Below are 18,455 nucleotides of genomic sequence, written 5' to 3' on the forward strand. Positions count from 1 at the left end.
AATGCGGGCGACCCTGGTTTGATCCTGGTTGGGAAGATTCGTTGGAGAAGGGTTAGGCCACCCACTCTAGTATTCTTGGGTTTCCTTGGTCTCTCAGCTAGTAAAAGAATCAACCTGCAATGTGGGAGAACTGAGTTTGATCCCTGGGTTGAATGGTCTTCTGGAAAAGGGGAATGCTACTTACTCCAGTATTCTGGTCTGGAGAATTGCATGAACTGTATAGTTGATGGGGTTGCAAAGAGTCAGACATTACTGAGCCACTTTCATTCACTTATGTATGTGCTGTTGACTCCCAAAGCAGCAGCCTCATTCCTAACATCTCTTGAACTCTCTATTTGATTGCTTATATAGGATGAGTCAACTTAATTGACATGATTAACAGAGCTCCTTGTGATTTGGCCCGGGGTAGCCTATACTTTCGGAGAAGGCAATGGCAACCCACTCCAGAACTCTTGCCTGGAAAATCCCATGGATGGAGGAGCCTCATAGGCTACAGTCCATGGGGTCACGAAGAGTCAGACATGACTGTGTGACTTCACTGTCACTTTTCACTTTCATGCACTGGAGAAGGAAATGGCAACCCACTCCAGTGTTCTTGCCTAGAGAATCCCAGGGACGGGGGAGCCTGGTGGGCTGACGTCTGTGGGGTCACACAGAGTCGAACATGACTGAAGCGACTTAGCAGCAGCAGCAGCCTATACCTTTCCCAATGGCTTGTTTTATAGTGATACTTTGATACTTGTAATTTTTGTGAACTTTTATCATGTCATGTCACTTTGCCTTTGCCAGTTTTCTCAATTGCTTGCGTCTTAGTCTTCTGTTTATCTCTTAGACTTGTGTGTAGGCATTTTCTCTGTGAAGTTTTCCCTGACATTTACTTATTCCTTCCTCCTCTGTATCTATTACTCTTATACATTATAGCTGTCATTGCAGCTTTCACATACTTTAAAATATCTGTTTGTCTTTCTTATTAATTTGTGAGATCTTTACAGCCAGGAAGTAGATCTTAGTCATTTTGGTGTTCTTAATGATTAGCATACTTTCTGGCACAAAGTGTATTCTCACTGAGTATTAAATTGAACTTAACAAGTTTTGATATTGGAGAAGGAAATGGCAACCCACTCCAGTATTCTTGCCTGGAGAATCCCAGGGACAGAGGAGCCTGGTGGGCTGCCATCTATGGGGTCGCACAGAGTCGGACACGACTGAACGACTGAACTGAAGTCAAGTCGAAATTAGATGAAGGCATTCATGCTCTAAAGCTTCAGTATGACTAGTAGCGTTCATCTTTATTTCTGTCCTTTTTTTTTTTTTTAAGATTTTTTAAAAAACGTGGACCATTTTTAAAGATTGTTGAGTTTGTTACAATATTATGTCTGTTTTATGTATTGATTTTTTGGTTGTGAGACACATGGGATCCCAGCCCCTCAATCAGGGATCAAACCTACACCTTCCTGCCTTGGAAAGTGAAGTCTTAACTACTGGATCACCAGGGAAGTCTTTATTTCTATGTTTAATCTTTCAGAATAAATCAAAGAAATTTTGTCACTTGCCTTTTTGAAATCCAGATTTATGAAATATAGTTATATTCCTGACATACAAGTCAAATCATCTGTTAAAAAATGTTTGGACATCATTTATTCATAATGATAATAGTTACCCTTTGAGGATCTATTGGCCAGCATCTCTTCAAGAATTTATTTTAAAATTTGTTATGAATTGATAGCAAAGTAATAGTTACCTTAATTTTTCTGTTTCCCCCCTCTTTTGAAGTGATTCTAGCCTTATGTTGAAAAAAGAAAAATCGCTTAGTATCTTTAATGGGTCTTGGTGCAAGACATATATTTACAGATTTAAGTTGAGAACACAAAGTAGGATTATTACAAAGAAACTAACACATAGGCACATAACAACCGAATTCTTGGAAACCAAAGATAGAGAGAAAAGTCTTAAAAACGGTCAGAGGAAAAAAAAAGACATTCTATGAAGAGAACAGTGATAAGAATGTTAGTTAACATCTCATCACAAATTATGGAGTACAGGAGACAATGAAATGATATCTTTAAGTACTGAAAAAAAATCAAAATAGAGTTTTATTTAGTGAAATTATTTTTCAAAAGTGAAAATGAAGACACTGTCAGAAGATAATGCCTGAGAGAGTTTATTGCCAGCAGACCTGCCCTTCATAAGAAATGCTGATGCAAGTTGTTTAAGCTAAAGATGGATGTGGATCTACGGAGGAGGGAAAGCATGGAGTCCTAACCATTAGGCCACCTTCTGGTTCTGTGTTGATTAAGACTTGATTTTTTTCACTATACATTGTTTCCTGACAATGGACCTTCCTGAAAAGGACTGTATCTATATATGTTTTGCTTCTATATAGGCATACCTAATTGGAAGATCTCCTGGATTATTACTACCTAATTAATCATGCCCTTTTGGAACCCGTTCTTCTTTAAGTCATATAAAAATAATTGTATTTAAATGTTATTAATAGGTTGTGATTGAGACTTTTTAGTGTTGGCATTATGATTTTACTACTAATCAGTACATTTCAAAGATGCCTCTCCTAAAGTACTTTAACTATGGCCCAGCATTCCCCTGAGCCAGTGTTAATTTGCTTTCATTTTGATAAAGCTTAAATGGGAAGACAAAGTAGTTTAGATCATCAAAGTCTTCTTGGTAAAAAGATACTGGCATTTTATAGCCTGTTGTGCATTCTTTATATGATAAATTGCATAATGCATGTTATTTGCCTCTTAGAGTTGTAGACTATGCATTACTGATACTTGTTTAATCTTTTCATCACATTTGTAGTTTCTGGTCAGACTGAATACTTACAAACTTTAGTTTATAGTGATGCTATAAATGCTAAGTATTATTTGTGTTATCTTATAAGTCTCTAGATGTACTTTGATGCCTGATACGCTGTGAAATCTGAGATCATGACTATATCTTTTACCTGCTGCATTTTCAGACTCTGCTGGTATGTGGTAGATACTCAAATATTTTTGGTAGTTTTATTATTTTTTCTGATTATTGTTCCTAAAAGTCTCATGTAAAAATTAGTATGTAATGCAGTTCCTATAAAGATTTATTAAATGTTTGCTCCCTCTTGTGGATATAAAGGAGAATGTAAGTTCTTATAATAAGTCTGTTCTCTAGTTTTGTTTTTAAGAGGTGAACCATAAATAGTATATAAAACATCAATTTTTTCTGTTTTTGGAAGGATATTAATTCATACAACTTTATCATCTCTAAATTTTTTAGTTCATGTACACTCCTAAAACATACAGAATTCATGTTCAAGTATCACTGTGTAATGTCCAAGATAAAGTTTGTAAATTATTATTCAGTCCAGAACTTAGTAGCACTTTTAAAGCATATTCTTTCTAATTTTCTGCATATAAATTACAATTATGAAAATAACTTTTTTGTTTTAATTCTAAAAGCACATTAGATATTTTTGTATATTATGAGAGTATTACTGAGTATTATTTCCTATTAAAAATCACTAGTTGTTTTGATCAAAGTAAAAATAAAAACTTAATCAGTTTGCTTGCCTTCTATAGCTTTTAATATTAGAAGACCTGACCAGTTTTTTTTTTAATGCATAATATTTTTGTTCTAAAGACTTAATCCAACTGAGACAATAAGCATCTGGGCCTTGGAAATTCTTTGACATGTAGAAAAATCTTTTTAACACAGATATATGTCCTTGACATTCTTTTCTTTATATACTTAGAAATTTTCATAGTACACTGTTAGATTTCATTTTCTGTTTACTTCTGTTGTTAATAGTAGAAGTTGACTTTCATTTTAGACTTTTTTTGAAACAGAAGCAATATTTTCACCTCTTGAGGAGAATTATACTTGATGTGCCAAAGACAGGTAGCATGCAATAAATGTTTACTGTAGTATAGATATTGAATTTTTTTTCTTATAAACATTTTATTTGGATTGGAGTATAGACGATTAACAATGTAGTGATAGTTTCAGGTGAACAGTGAAGGGACTCAGCTGTGCATATCCATGAATCCTCTCCCAGACCCCCACCCATCCAGGTAGATATTGGGCTCATTTGCTAGACTGGTATGTGTTCTTGAAACCTATCTAGATATGAAGCATGATCCAGTCCTCAATCAGCAAAATCACAATTTATCTGTCATTAACTAAGACAAAAAATAAAACTTCATTGTGGTATAATATTCATATAGTAAAGAACATAAATCATAAAAATATAGTTTCATAAACTTGCACAAAATGAACATGTCCGTGAAAATGACATTCAGGTTAACAAAACAATATAAGTAGAACTATAGAAATCTCCTAGTCAGTACTTCCCCTTGCGCTGTCCCCCATGCTCTAAGAAAATCCAGTACTTTGAATCTAATATTATATATATTAGTTTTACCTGAAAAAAACACTGTATGTGTGAAACTATGTGTAGCTTTCTTTTTGTATATTAAAATATGTGTAACAAAATCTACCTTTTAAACTGTTTTTAACTGTACAGTGTAGTGGCATTAAGTACATGCCCTTTATTGTACACGTCAATCACTACCATTTTTCCAAAGTTTTTTCATCTTTCCCAACTAAATGCCATTCTGATTAAACATTAACTCTCCATTCTTTCTCTGTCTAGGGATTTGACTGTTCTAGGTACCTCATAGAAGTAGAATCATACAGTATTTGTCCTTTTGTGTCTGGCTTATTTAGATATAATGACCTCATGGTTCATCCCTATTGTAGCATATGTCAGAATTTCCTTCTTTTTTAAGACTGAATATTATTCTATTGTTATGTATATACCACATCTTGTTTACCCATTCATTGGTCAATGGACATTTGAGTTGATGCCATCTTTTGACTTATTGTGCTATTGTTATTCCATCTTTTGACTACCTGTGCTATGAACACAAATCTATAAAAATCTGTTCAAGCCCCTGCTTTCAGTTCTTTTGGGTATATACCCAGAAGTAGAATTGCTGGATCAAATAGTAGCTCTGTGTTTAGTTTTCTGAGAAAATAGTAGACTTTTGTCATATATTTTGTATCCTGTGACCTTAAACATTTATCTATCACTCTGGAAGCTTTTTCTTTTTAAAGAATGAAAAGGATTTTCTATGTACAGTCATTTATATTAAAAGGTACCTTTGCTCCTTTCATGTTAAACTACTTTTGCATTGCTGGAAGAAACCCCACTTAGTCATGATGCGTTATTCTTTCTATATGTCCCTGCATTTGGTTTTGTTAAGGGTTTTTGCATCTGTTTTCATGAGGAAAATTAATCCAGGCCTGGAGAAATTGTGGACCTTCTCTCTGTTTCATGTTCGTGAGGTGAGCCAGTGGATCAGTAACAGTGTAATGGGTTACAATAACACTTTGGGCCATAACTAGACTTTTGGAGGGTAGTTTTTTTGCTGCTTCTCTTCTGCCTTCTAAATCTTGCACATATTTTTCTTATGGCCATTGCTGACCTGAAACCACTCAGAAGAAACTTTCATTAATGTGGTTGCAACTTAGAGTCTGAGATAAGAAAGCCTTCTTCAGTGATCAATGCAAAGAAATAGAAGAAAAGAACAGAATGGGAAAGACTAGAGATCTCTTAAGAAAATTAGAGATACCAAGGGAACATTTCATGCAAAGATGGGCACGATAAAGGACAGAAATGGTATGGACCTAACAGAAGCAGAAGATATTAAGAAGAGGTGGCAAGAATACATGGAAGAACTGTACAAAAAAGATCTTCATGACCCAGATAATCACGATGGTGTGATCACTCACCTAGAGCCAGACATCCTGGAATGTGAAGTCAAGTGGGCCTTAGAAAGCATCACTACGAACAAAGCTAGTGGAGGTGATGGAATTCCAGTTGAGCTATTTCAAATCCTGAAAGATGATGCTGTGAAAGTGCTGCACTCAATATGCCAGCACATTTGGAAAACTCAGCAGTGGCCACAGGACTGGAAAAGGTCAGTTTTCATTCCAATCCCAAAGAAAGGCAATGCCAAAGAATGCTCAAACTACTGCACAATTGCACTCATCTCACATGCTAGTAAAGTAATGCTCAACATTCTCCAAGCCAGGCTTCAGCAATACATGAACCGTGAACTTCCAGATGTTCAAGCTGGATTTAGAAAAGGCAGAGGAACCAGAGATCAAATTGCCAACATCTGCGGAATCATCAAAAAAGCAAGAGAGTTCCAGAAAAACATCTCTTTCTGCTTTATTGACTATGCCAAAGCCTTTGACTGTGAGGATCACAATAAACTGTGGAAAATTCTGAAAGAGATGGGAATACCAGACCACCTGACCTGCCTCTTGAGAAACCTGTATGCAGGTCAGGAAGCAACAGTTAGAACTGGACATGGAACAACAGACTGGTTCCAAATAGGAAAAGGAGTACATCAAGGCTGTATATTGTCACCCTGCTTATTGAACTTCTATGCAGAGTACATCGTGAGAAACGCTGGGCTGGAAGAAGCACAAGCTGGAATCAAGATTGCCGGGAGAAATATCAATAACCTCAGATATGCAGATGACACCACCCTTATGGCAGAAAGTGAAGAGGAACTAAAAAGCCTCTTGATGAAAGTGAAAGAGGAGAGTGAAAAAGTTGGCTTAAAGCTCAACATTCAGAAAACGAAGATCATGGCATCTGGTCCCATCACTTCATGGGAAATAGATGGGGGGACAGTGGAAACCATGTCAGACTTTATTTTTTGGGCTCCCAAATCACTGTAGATGGTGATTGCAGCCATGAAATTAAAAGACTCTTGCTCCTTGGAAGAAAAGTTATGACCAACCTAGATAGCATATTGAAAAGCAGAAACATTACTTTGCTGACTAAGGTCCGTCTAGTCAAGGCTGTGGTTTTTCCAGTAGTCGTGTATGGATGTGAGAGTTGGACTGTGAAGAAAGCTGAGCGCCGAAGAATTGATGCTTTTGAACTGTGGTGTTGGAGAAGACTCTTGAAGGTCCCTTGGAGTGCAAGGAGATCCAACCAGTCCATTCTGAAGGAGATCAGTCCTGGGCATTCTTTGAAAGGAATGATGCTAAAGCTGAAACTCCAGTACTTTGGGCACCTCATGCGAAGAGTTGACTTATTGGAAAAGACTCTGATGCTGGGAGGGATTGGGGGCAGGAGGAGAAGGGGACGACAGAGGATGAGATGGCTGGATGGCATCACCGACTCGTGGACGTGGGTCTGGGTGAACTCCGGGAGTTGCTGATGAACAGAGAGGTCTGGCGTGCTGCAGTTCATGGGGTCGCAAAGTGTTGAACACGAGTGACTGAACTGAACTGAACTGAACGACTAATGATGTTGAATATTTTTTCATGTTCTTATTCTCATGTATAGTTTCATTAGTAAAGTTTCTGTTAAAATCTTTTGCAACTTAAAGATTGTATAAATTGAATTTTAATGATTTAAAATTCTTATATTCTGGTTATTCATCTTCTGTTCCATGTATTTTGCAGATTTTCTCCCAGTGTGTGGCTTGCCTTTCATTCTCTTAACAGTGGCTTTCAAAGAGCAGTAGGTTTTTTTCCAAAGTTTTTTTATTCTTTTTTACCTGCACTGTGTGGCTTTCAGAATCCAGTTCCCCAGTCAGGGATCAAACCTGGGTCCTCAGCAGTAAATGTGCTGAGTCCTAATCACTGGACTGCCAGGGAATTTGTGAGCAGTCAGTCAGTTCAGTTGCTCAGTTGTGTCTGACTCTTTGCGATCCTGTGGACTGCAGTTTGCCAGGCTTCCCTGACCATCCATCACCAAATCCCAGAGCTTGCTCAAACTCATGTTCATCGAGTTGGTGATGCCATCCAACCATCTATTCCTCTGTCATCCCCTTTTCTCATGAGTGGTAGTTTTTTTTTTTTTTAAACTTGTTATTGGCGTATAGCTGATTAACAATATTGTGATTGTTTTAGGTGAACAGTGAAGGGGTCAGCCATACATATCCATGTATCCATTCTCTTCCAAATCCCCTCCCATCCAGGCTGCCATATAACTTTGAGCAAAGTTCCCTGTGTTATACAGTAGGTTTTTGTTGCTTATTCATTTTAAATATAGCAGTGTGTATCTATTGATCCCACGCTCTGTAACCATCCTTTCCCTCATCCTTCCCCCTGACAACTATAAGTTTGTTCTCATTAAGTCTGTGAGTCTCTTTCTGTTTTGTAAGTTTATTTGTATCATTTCTTTTTAGGTTCCACATATAAAGGATGTCATATGATATTTCTCCTTCTCTGTCTGACTTATTTCACTCAGTATGACCATCTCTAGGTCCATCCGTGTTGCTACAAATGACATTGTTTCATTCTTTTTAATGGCTGAGAAAGAATTATATACATGTACCACATCTTTTTTATCCATTCCCCTATTGGTGGACATGTAGGTTCCTTCTATGTCTTGGCTATTGTAATCAGTGCCGCAATGAACATGGGGGTGTATATATCTTTTCGGATCATGTTTTTCTCTGGATATATGCCCAGGAATGGATTGCAGGGTCATATGATAGCTCTGTTTTTAGTTTTTAAGCAACCTCCATACTGTTCTCCATAGTGGCTATACCAATTTACATTCCCACCAGCAGTATAGAAGGGTTCCCTTCTCTCCATACCCTCTCCAGGCTTTATTGTTTGTGAATTTTTTGATGATAGCCTTTCTGGCTGGTGTGAGGTGGTATTTCATTGTCACTTTGATTTGCATTTCTCTGATAATTACTGATATTTGACATCTTCTCATGTGCCTCTTGGCCATCTCTGTGTCTTCTTTGGAGAAATGTCTACTTTGGTCTTTGTGAGTGGTAGTTCTTAATAAAGTCCATTTTATCAGTTTTTTGGATTGTACTTTTGCATTTGTATCTAAATGTCACAAAGATTTCCTTCCATGTTTTCTTCTAGAATAGCATTAGAAATAGAATGAATCATATATGTAACAAATTTCTTTAGTGTCCACATTAAGAAACAGAAAAAATAAAAGAAACAGGTAAAATAAATTTAAATGTGTTTTATTCACGCCAATTATTTTTTATAATTTCATTATTTATTTAGGCTGTGCTGGGTCTTTGTTGCTGTGTGGGCTTTGCTCTAGTTTCGGGGAGCAGAAGCTACTCTCTCATTGAGGTGCGTGAGCATCTCGTTGCAGTGGCTTCTGTTGTTGTGGAGCACAGGCTCTGGGGCTCATGGGCTTCAGTAGTTGCAGTTCCTAGGCTCTAGAGCACAGATTCAATAGTTGTGTTGTGTGGGCTTAGCTACTTTGTGGCACGTGGAATATTCTCCAACCAGGGATCTAACCCTGTCTCCTCTGTTGGCAGGTAGACTCTTTACCACAGAGCCACCAGGGAAGCCTTTAAGCCAATATACTTTAAATGATATATTTCAACATTTGTTCATTAGAAAAATTGTTAATGAGATGCTTTCCATTTTAATCTTTACATTAAGTCCTACACTGGTATGTATTTAACACAACACATCTCAACTCAGTTGAACTACGTTTCAAGGGCTCACCAGCCATATGTGTGTAGTAGCTACCATATCCAACAGCACAAATTTAGAGGCTTTGTAATTTGGGGTTTTACTTTACATCTCTTATTTATTTATTTATTTAGATATGTATGTATTTGTTTATTTTCCACTGTATTTGTTACTAATATAAAAAAAGTTAAAATAATTCATTCTCAGTTCTCCAGTGGCTCTTATTCCTCCCTTTTGCCCATACAACTCCGACCTCTTTCCTTAGGGCCAGTTCAAAACTGAATCTGTTCACTGCCATTTTCATGGACAACAGCGAGTGCCACGGATGTAGGGAAAGAAGGTTGGGAATGGGCAACAGTACTGTCTGCTGCTAAGTCACTTCAGTCGTGTCCGACTCTGTGTGACCCCATAGACGGCAGCCCACCAGGCTCCCCCGTCCCTGGGATTCTCCAGGCAAGAACACTGGAGTGGGTTGCCATTTCCTCCTCCAATGCGTGAAAGTGAAGTTGCTCAGTCGTGTCCGACCCTCAGTGACCCTTCCAGGCTCCTCCGTCCATGGGATTTTCCAGACGAGAGTACTAGAGTGGGGTGCCAGCAGTACTGTCTAGGTTCTACCCAAAGAGGCCAGGGGGAGATTCACAGAATTCAAGCAGAAGGGCTGGTGACCTCACAGAGATGTACTCTTAAGTAAAATGGGCTGAAGAGGACATAAAAGAAAGAAAGTAATTGAAAGTGAAGACGCTTAGTCATGTCTGACTCTTCGCGACCCCATGGACTGTAGCCTACCAGGTTTCTCCATCCATGGGATTTTCCAGGCAAGAGTACTGGAGTAGGTTGCCATTTCCTTCTCTAGGAGATCTTCCCGACCCAGGGATTCTAACCTGGGTATCAGATGGGCCTACCCTGTGTCCTCTTCAACTTCCCTGGTGGCTCAGATGGTAAAGTGTCTCCCGCATTGTAGGCAGGCTCTTTACTGTCTGAGCCACCAGGGAAGTTGAAGAGGACACAGGGTAGGCCCATCTGATACTTAGAGGACATCTCTTGGGCCTATGTTGGACCCAAAGAAATTGGCACTGGAAGAATGGGGAGGACCAGAAAGGCAGTCTTGTGTAAAGTTTCATAATTTTTCCATGTTGGCTGGTGGGAAAAGTCTAGACAGTACAATGGCCTCACTCAATTGGGCAGAAAAGAGTACTATACTGTTGAAAGTGACAAAGATTATGTGAACACTGAGAAAGGCTATGAGGGGATGCACAGTTTCACAAAGTATATTGACCAGAGACCATAGTAGTGGGGATCATGCTATTGGTGCAGAAGCTATGAAACTTGAAAACGGAGGTATAGCCTTTCAGGGAGTATGACTACCAGTCATTCAAACCTGCCCTGGGATTGGACCACCTGGTCAGTTTCACAGAGCCACTGACACTATTGGGTGTAGGGGTTGTGACATATAAAGAACTTAAAAAACAAGCAGCTAGATGAAGGGAACTGCTCTATGCCTCTCAGGAATTAAGGGCAACCCTGGAGGCTGGGTGGACAGATGAATAAGAAACAGCACCAAAGAAGTTTCCTGTTCAGCAGTCATTGGCTAGGGGGAAGAGGATCCAGGAGGCAGTAGAACAGAGCAAAGATGGGATCCTGAAAATGACTCTGAAGGCTCGATCAGAAGTATGTACACTGCACACCAGTGATGAAACACAACTCTGGACCCCAAGTGAAGGAGATGGCCATGGGAGTGGGAGTTACTGACTGGTTGTTGGAACAGCCCCACACTAGCCATCACAGGACCACAGGGAAGTATATGGCTGGTAGGTTACAGAGGGCTGTGAGAAGGCACAGTCTCACAGAGGATGTCCACTGATGCCTGGGTGGTAGAAGACAAAGAGGTCAGTCCCCGTATGAACAGTGGACCTCCTTGGCAAAGCGTCAGCAGACAGGGCAGTTGAAACTTGTCTTTCATAACCTGGGGTCCATCCTTGGATGGGCAGGTATTCTTAATAAGACCAGCTCGTGAGACTTTGAGGATTTCTCTGCTTTTTGTAAAAGCCTGCCTGGAGGGATCCCTGCCTGGAGGGATCCCTATGGCCTGGTCCAGGAAAAGGCAGTTCACCCTACCAGCTGTGACCACATGAGCCAGATCTGAGGCTTAACCCTTCTCCCTGCCCAGGGAGGAGATGGGAGACTGAGCAATGGTGAAATCATCATGAAGAGCTGACTTGGAGTCACCAGGGTTTTCACTGCCATGACAGGAGGGCCTCAAAGACTAGGTAGTCTGATGGGACTTTCAGCCCTCTCGAGTCTCTTCCTGCTCTGGCAATAAGGACTGCTGCTGCTGCTGCTTTCCTTTCAGCATTGTGGTTCTGGCAGTGGCTGCAGTGAGTATTTTGTCTGTTATTATTTTGAGTTAATTTTTGAATAAAGTGTGAAGTATGGATCAAAGTTCATTTTTTTAACACGATTGTTCATCAGAAACTGCTTAATAGAAGTTGTCCTGGGCGGACAGAGATGTAGTGATCATCCTGGGCTCCAATCAGCATTTAAACAAACATATTACTTTATTGTCTTTTACTTCAGTGTAATGTTAACTTATATTGTAATGAACAATTTTCAAACCGTCTGTGTAAAATGCTTAGAAGTGTTAGGCATTTAGTGTCTTGGCTTTGTTTACATACCTGTTCAAACCTAAATTGCACATTATGCTGTTTGTTTCTTTCAATGCTAATTAACCTCTCCATTCTCAAAATTCTATCTAAAATTCTTACTTTGTTTTCAGGCATGTACTGGCATTGAAAACATTGATGAAGCTATTACATTGCTTGAACAAAATAATTGGGACTTAGTGGTAAGTGCTTTTTTCTTTTTTACAGCTTTATTGAGATATACTTGAGAAACAACATTGTGTAAGTGTAAAGTGTACAATGTGATGATTTGATATACATATATATTGCAAACTGGTTACTACAGTAAGGTTAGTTAACACATTACTCTTTTAGCAACTTTCATCTATATAATACAGTATTGTTATCTATAGTTACCGTGCTGTACATTGGACCCCCAGAACTGGAAGTTTGTAACCTTTTGACCACCTTTACCCATTCTCCACCCACACCTAGCAACTATCACTTTACTCTGTTTTTATGATTTGGTTTTCTTTGTGGATTACACATATCAGTGAAATCATGCAGTATTTGTCTTTAACTGTCTGACTTACTTCAAGTGCTTTTTTTCTTTATCTGGGCTTCTCTGGTGGCTAGGATGGTAAAGAATCTGCCTGCAATGTAGGAAACGGGGGTTCGATTCCTGGGTCAGGAAGATCCCCTGGAGTAGGAAATGGCTACCCACTCCAATATTCTTGCTTGGAGAATTCCTTGGACAGAGGAGCCTGGTGGGCTATAGTCCATAGAGTTGCAAAGAGTTGAATACAACTGAGCAACTAACTCTTTATCTTGACAATGAAATTTTATGAATTCTGGAATGTCTTTGGCATTACTTATAGGTGGTTCAGCATATCTATACGTGGTCCATCTATAATTGTAATCTGAATGAGGACAATCTGAATGTCATATATTTAATATGAAGTTCATAAAGTTCAGTATTAAATTGCTAAATTATTATGAAACCTTAGGTAATTTCAATTATCTTTAAACTTCTCTTACTGTATATTAAGCTACATTTCCCGCTGTAGTATTGCGGTAGAGATGTTTAGAAGGAGAGGGAAGTCAGACTTGTTGAATGTCTGAACAAGTCTACTTGATGTTTCTCCTTCTCTTGGGGTGGAGGTGGGGGGGCCTCACTGATGATTACTCTTTTCTAAAGCTATTAAACAAGTGGCATTGTGCTGTGGTTTTCCTTATGAACTTCAGGCAGTTTATTATAGAAATGGTTTAGTTTTTTTTTTTTTTGGAGAGGGGTTGGGCAGTAACTCAGAAGGCAAGGCCCAGCATAGCATTGCACATTGACAAAATTGTATTTTATTTACAGTTGCAAAGCAAACTAAAAATAATTTGTACAGTAGTGTAGAAACAGTGTTGGTTATGTTGGGATGACACATATCTCTCAATGCCTTTGAAATCCTAAAGAAGTCTAAATTAGAGTTTTGAAGAAATGTTAATTTTCAAAAGTCAAAACTGAAGGTAATATTAGAGCTGAGATTAGATACGTAGCAGCTATGTTCAAGTCCATACATAGATTTATATAATGAAGTTAATTATCTGTGTTTTGTATAGATTTACCACTATTAATTTATAAAGGATAAATTAATAATCACATTTAATCCCATCATTTAGAGATAGTTATTGTTTAACTTTTTTGTGTATGTTACTCCAGAATGTTTTATTTTAATTATATGATTTAAATGTTTTTTTTTTTTTTAAATGCAAATTAGAGTTTTGTGCTTTTGTTTTGTAGTCTGAGTTTTTCACTGAATGGGCTATCATGAATGTCTTTCTGTTTGAGTAAATGTGACCATTCATCATTCTCTCTTATGTTTAATGTTTGGCTGGTGCTTTATGGTGTTGTTATAGCAGAGTAATTTGACCAATCAGTCTTATGCTGTTAGATAGTTAATTTCTGTGATATTTTGGAATTATATACGTTATAGGATAGTCTTGTACATTCATCCTTGCATATTTAACCTACTGTTTTCCTGGAAGACAGTGAATAAATTCAATTAATAATTTGAGTTTCTGGGTCAAATTATATACATATTTTTAGGCTTTGGGATAATTATAGTTATACTACCTTCCAGATTGGTTGCAGTAATTTAAATTTCTACTGACTTACATACATTTTTAGGATTGTCTGTTTTAGGATTATCTTATTTTTTCATGTTTTAGCACTTGTCAAAGTTTATAAATATTTGTATGGCCTGACTTCAAAACCATGCTTTCACCGCTGTGATTCTCTTAACAAAGCATGATAGAGGTGACATATTCCTGATTTCTATGTGGTGGAAGGGGGAAAGGACAGTAGCTTATTTGAAATAATATCACCAGGTTTCTTGTCTTGAAACTTCTTTTGCAATAGCAAGAACATTGCTTTATTTAGTATGTATAGTTTTAGAGTATCTCTTGGAGAGCCTGGTGCAAATTACTGGTTAAGGTTAAAAATCTCACCAAGCCACTCATGCATGGTACTGGAGTAAAGGGAGGTTGTATATTGGGAGTAATGGACTACAGGTCTTTGAAGTAAGAATTACCATTTTGGGGGAATGACTATAAATTCTTTCCTTGTCTGCTTCATATTGGTCTGTTTCATTAGTTTTGAAGGTTAAATTCTTACTGAATCTGGATTTTTTCTCAACCCAATAATCTAGAATATTGCAAGAGGAGAATTTTCCCAGGTAGTTAAATAATTGAACGGTACAGGTATTCTCCAACTGTGAGATAAAATTTGGAAAAATATTAAAATAGCATTTGGGCTAAAAACACTGATGCTATCTTTCTGCAGAAATGCAATCTCATTCTTTGTTGGGCCCAAACATCCTTTGTTGGGCTATCTTTCAGTTTTAAACTGGCTTTTTTTTTTTTTTTTTTTAATATTTGTCTTAGCTGGCTTTTCTTTGCACATAATCCACTTTTATTCACAGTAAACGATGGCTATGCTGTGTAACTATCTTACTCTGAAAGTTCTCATTTACCTTGTTTTTATGTAGAACTCACTTTACATTGTGGTTTTTAAAAAACAAAGCAAGTATTTTGAATAATCCATTACTAGTTCAAACTTTTGTTAGGATGATGAAACTTTTTATGTGGTGTTTTATATATCTTGTCTGTGCATTATATTTGGTGTTTTTAAATTATGATTATCACTGCTTTGTATTTTATGGGCCTTGTGGAAGAGTTTGCATAGTTTAAGTTTTTACCTTAGGACATGTTTGTATTTCAGACTTGCTATACGTATCAGTAAGACATCTCCAGGGTTTCTGTGCATATTTTACTAGAGATGTAGAAAGGAATGTAAGTTAGGCATCACAGTCTGGAATTGTAATGAAATTTATTATAAAGTCCAGTAACAGAAAACTCATTCTCTTGGTACTGAATGCTTACAGTTTACCCAGATTTATGCTTGATACAATGGATGCTTAAAAACATGTTTATGGTGTCTGAAGTGTTGAAATTGATAAGACAGGTGGTCCTTTATACATGCATATTATACTCAGAAATGGGTATAACTTCCTGAAAAAGTAATGATTGCAAATATTGTTGCCATTTTATAGATTTATCCATACAAATAAAAAAGAACTTTATATGAAAGCCCAGTCCTAGCAACTTTAATTATTAGTCACCTTCTCTGATCCTGTACATTATTTTCATTATATAGCTATCCACAGACCAGTCCTTCCAAACCCAATGTTTTAAGTGCCCTACAATTGACTGCTTATTTTTGGGGCAACTGCATGTTGGCTTATATATGCTAAATTCTGCAAACAAAATAACATCAACTTTAATAATATTGGTAAGCATCTTGAGATACTGATCTACTTGATGTGAGTCCTGTAGTATTACTCCCCATATCTCTGTCTACCTCAGACTTACATTTTTCACATTGTCCTGCATTTTTAGTTAAGATTAATGTCATTGCAGTGATTCCTTCTTTGCAGACTAGTATTTTCAGTGTACATCCAGAAAGGAAGAATTATTAGCAATGAATTAGAATCTTTTACCAAAGGATTGCCTTCTTACGTGGAAACATGCTGCATGATCACTGTATATATTATAAATTATAAATCTGGACTCCAGTATTGACCCACTGCTCATATTCTGTTTTCAGTATAGAAGATTTTGGGCCAATGAAGAGTAGTAGTCTGTGCAGCTTGTGTTTATTTTGAGTAATCAAAATACGAGGCAGCTATCATGGTAAACCTGTTGCATTCATCTTGAATCAAGGGCCCTGACTTTCAAACTTCTTGTTACAATTTTATTCAGTATGGCCTAGGCCAAGTTACTTCTCTCTGAATGTCATATAAAATTAAGGAATTTGGACTAATTTATACTCAAGATCTCTGAAACATTAAATATTTATGAAGAGTCTATTTATGTCTTAATTTCTAATAATCTATGAAAACAGTCAATTATGAATTATAGTACAAGTAAATATTTTAATGGAACTTTATAAGTTTGAAACACTTGTGCGTATTATTTTGATTAATCCTTTTAACAGCTTTATGACATAGATGATGGACAAGATGCTGTGCTAGTTATTTCATGGAACGTCTATACATATGAAACTCCTTCAATAAATTAATATTTCCACTGAGCTCTAGGAGATCCAGGGGAAGCTATTTGATGTATACTTAATAACCCAATGCTAAGTGAAATAAAGTACAAGTAAACATTAACCTAGCCGTACTACATTTTAAGTACTCCCTGCTCTTTGGAAATAATATCTGAACTTTGCACTCAGTTTCTGCTCTAATTTGCTGCCTGTGCTGACATAGCTGCTTTGTTGAAGAAAGACTCTATTCAGAGTGCTTGTATTTATCTTTAACTACATGTCCCAACTTATCGCAAAAGTGAAACAAATCAGCGTGTCCAATTTTGGATCATTACTGAATTTCTAATCTTCAAAAATAATTTTGTGTTAATGGAAGTTTATAGTAAAGACAGTAAATCTAAAGAGTCAAACCCAAGGAAAATTATGCACATAATCTGTCTCATTTTGAGATTCATTGAGGTGCTTTGAGACATTTCCATTCCACCAATTTTCACTTTTGAAGAAATGTGTTTTAATAATTATCCTGAAATGCGATAGAACAATTTCTTCTTCTGCGTTACTCAATATGTGGCTATAGAGTTCCTCGAATGTGCATTGCTTTGCTGCTTTATACAGTGTTATGAACACCTGCAGTTTTATGAATGAACTAGTCTAACCAGTGATATAATGAGTCTCTGTCATCGTCAGAAAGCAGCCAAGCATTGAGTGCTGGGCTTCGTCAATGGCCATTAGACACTGGCTTATATTTGTACAGATCTTTGCTGTGACAGAAGAGATTTTACTGTGAAGGAATACCTCGTCATATCAGTTTCTCCTCCTTTGCTTGCTGTAGCCTTCTTTGTTTCCCTTGTTTTATGGGACTATCAGCCCTTTAAAATTCTACAGAAGTTTTTAGTTTCTCACTTTGTAATTTGACCATCATCCACCCACCTCTACCTTCTCTCCTTTTATTGAGGGTCTGCTTTGTGCTAGGTATAGTGTCAAGTGATGTACCTACATTATTTCATTTAATCTTCCCAGCAGGTAGATATTATCTTTAAGGTGGGTAGGTAGATATTATCTTTGTTTTATAGATGAGAAACTGAGGCCCAGTGCTTTAAGTAAATTGTTCATGCTCACTTAGCTAATAAGGGGTAAAACTGTGGTTTTGAACTTGGGTTTCCCCTTTAAAATTTTAAAAGCTTTAATATTGTAGTTTTAAGGTTACTAGATTTTCTGTAGTGTGTTAATCTTTTCTGAACTCCTATACTTTTCTTTCTGTCACTCACAGCTTATTTCATGTTGTCAAATGAAAGAGCTTTTGCTATAGTTACATAATGGTAATTTAAATATGTTTACGCTCTGATTTCAAATAGGTTCTAATACTCTGGAGGAAAGGAAATATGTTTCTTATTAATTTTGTTTTAGCACATGGTAGTTGCTTACTAAAATATTTGACTGATATTATTGTTAGCATACTTATTTTAAGTCTGTTTTCCGCTTTCATTATTTGGATATTGGAAAAGTCTTTGCTATTCAGACTTGTGATTCTTATTGCTGTCAGTCTTCCTTATCTGGCAAACGTGATTTGAGGAAAGAGGGAAAGAGGGAGGCCCAGTTACATAAGGAATAGATTGGACTGATTTCATTATCTCACAAATAAAATTTAGATGGTTTCTACCTATTGTGGCTTTTTGAGAAATACTATTCACAAATAAATCCTTTTCTTTGCAAGTTTTTTTCTTGGCATCTCAAAAATAATTTTTTCTCTCCTATTTATT

General features: G+C 37.1%; 1 protein-coding gene across 1 annotated transcript in view; it reads left to right on the forward strand.

Moving 5' to 3' along the window:
- FAF1 (Fas associated factor 1) overlaps window positions 1-18,455 on the forward strand; it is a 487,842-nt gene that overhangs the window by 25,675 nt on the left and 443,712 nt on the right. Inside the window, exon 2 of the mRNA XM_052636540.1 lies at window positions 12,254-12,322. Within this exon, the coding sequence (XP_052492500.1) occupies window positions 12,254-12,322 (69 nt within the window). The remainder of the gene's footprint in view (window positions 1-12,253; window positions 12,323-18,455) is intronic.

The sequence above is a fragment of the Budorcas taxicolor genome, chromosome 3, assembly GCF_023091745.1.
Source record: "Budorcas taxicolor isolate Tak-1 chromosome 3, Takin1.1, whole genome shotgun sequence".
Taxonomy (NCBI): domain Eukaryota; kingdom Metazoa; phylum Chordata; class Mammalia; order Artiodactyla; family Bovidae; genus Budorcas; species Budorcas taxicolor.